General features: G+C 41.1%; 1 protein-coding gene across 1 annotated transcript in view; it reads left to right on the top strand.

Annotated features, from left to right (window-relative positions):
- Positions 1-413: 413 nt before the first annotated feature.
- The window catches only part of LOC134466983 (serine protease 27-like), a 16,023-nt gene continuing 14,359 nt past the window's right edge, over positions 414-2,077 (top strand). Inside the window, exon 1 of the mRNA XM_063220912.1 lies at positions 414-471. Within this exon, the coding sequence (XP_063076982.1) occupies positions 414-471 (58 nt within the window). The remainder of the gene's footprint in view (positions 472-2,077) is intronic.

Raw genomic sequence — 2,077 nt, 5'->3', positions numbered from 1 at the left:
TTAAATCTGTTAATTATTAAGTCGGATTTAAAAACATCATGTAACCATAGCCATAGTGTGACGAGTGACGAGTGAGTGAGGCATGTCTCATGTGGGAGGCTGTGGCAGGTGATTGACAAAAGCAGTGGAATATTACTTGCTGAGTCACTGACTGATTCTCGTGTCACGGAGGTAGGAAAAAGTGTGTACATTTTTTCCTCTGGTTTGTGTGTGTGTCTGTGTGTGTGTGTGTGTGTGTGTGTGTGTGTGTGTGTGTGTGTGTGTGTGTGTGTGTGTGTGTGTGTGTGTCTGTGTGTGTGTGTGTGTGTGTGTGTGTGTGTTGAGCTACAGTACTGCACAGGTGTAAGTGGGCGTGTGTGTCGATAGCAGAATAAAAGACACACACACTCTCATCACATTTACAGTCTCACAGCATGGCATCAACTCCAGGCGTTCTAGCTCTTCTCACCACACTGATTTTGCTGCCCACAGGTAGGACACACACAGACACAAACTCACACACACACACACACACACACACACACACACACACACACACACACACACACACACACACACACACACACACACACACACAGACACAAACTCACACACACACACACACATGCGCGCGCGCACACACACAATGAGTTTGTTCACTGATATAATGTCTGTTATTTTAATCTCTCTACATTAAGTCATCTTGCTTCAATTGTATTGTACTCTGATAGCAAGGTTACATACGTATACTGTATATACATGTATATATAGGGCTCTGACGTTTTGCATCCCAGCCAAAGTGGCTAGTAGATGCTGATCTTACTAGCCAAACACACATTCACTAATGGGTCAAAGTGGCTAGTAAGTTGACCTTTTCCACCGGCCAAACTGAAACTTTACCAGTATTTGGCCGGCTGGCTGTTGTTTATATATATACACAGAAACCCACAGAGACATTTGAACATACATACAAATGCACCTGCACAACCACACACAGAGACACACCCACAAAGGTAAGGTAGGGTGACACAGCTTTATTTACGTAGGCTTAATATTTACAAAGCGCATGTAATGCACACAAAGGCCATTTTTTTGAACGGGTCTTTGTAAGGTACGAGTCACTATGATCTGGATCATGTCAAAGAGTCAAAAATTTGACCTCCAGTTCATATCAAAATCCTCACCCATATTTCGCTCCTACTCTTTTCAAGGGGTGTAAATCACAGCTTCCATGACGATACGATTCAATATCGATATCTTATTATTCAAGGCGATGCGATTCGATTATTTTCGATACTCAAGAATGCTGCATGATGTGATACAATACGATTCGATTCGACTTTTTTCCAATCACTTCCCCACTTTTTCCCCACTTCTCACTATTATGGAGCTAGGGCATTGGGCAGGGGCCAACTATTTGATTATATTCGATACTAAAGAATGCCCCACGATACAATGCGATTTGATTCAATCGTCAGATTATATCGCGATATATCGATACATTTCGATTATTATTTACTCTCCTACTCTTTTCCTGTCACCAGCTTCACTGTCCTATTTCAGTAAAGGCTTAAAATTCATCGTCGTGTGAGATGCCCTTTTTACATGTACTACATGGGTAATTTCACATGAAATCAGACACTTTGGGACCCGATCGACCCGGATTTCAATCATACTTGGTGTGCCTTTGTAGTAGCAAGGTAGCACCCCAGAACTGCATTGGTTTGAATCTGACATGAATATTAAGGGAGAAACAGACTAGCGAAGGTTTACAAATGAGGATAGGACACTATTCAGCCTTGATTATATCAGTCAGTGTTAATCACAAAAAGACGTCTGTGGTGTTGTTTGAAAGCTCTTTTCTGGCTCTACATATTACACAATCAGCTTGGAATACAACAACCCTCAGAATATGATTTATGATAAATCGAAAAATTTAAAATTGAATATCTAAAAAACTCACATTTTATAATGGCCAGTTCCTTGTCCAAACGTAGCCGGCAATGTCATGAACAACACCTGAAATGCTGGTGTTTCGCGTGAAATTACCCACAATTTTTTCCCATCCTTGTATTGACACAGTAAATAAATGTAGTTT

This window comes from Engraulis encrasicolus, chromosome 17 (assembly GCF_034702125.1).
Source record: "Engraulis encrasicolus isolate BLACKSEA-1 chromosome 17, IST_EnEncr_1.0, whole genome shotgun sequence".
Taxonomy (NCBI): Eukaryota; Metazoa; Chordata; class Actinopteri; order Clupeiformes; family Engraulidae; genus Engraulis; species Engraulis encrasicolus.
This window is presented reverse-complemented; position numbering and strand designations above follow the sequence as displayed.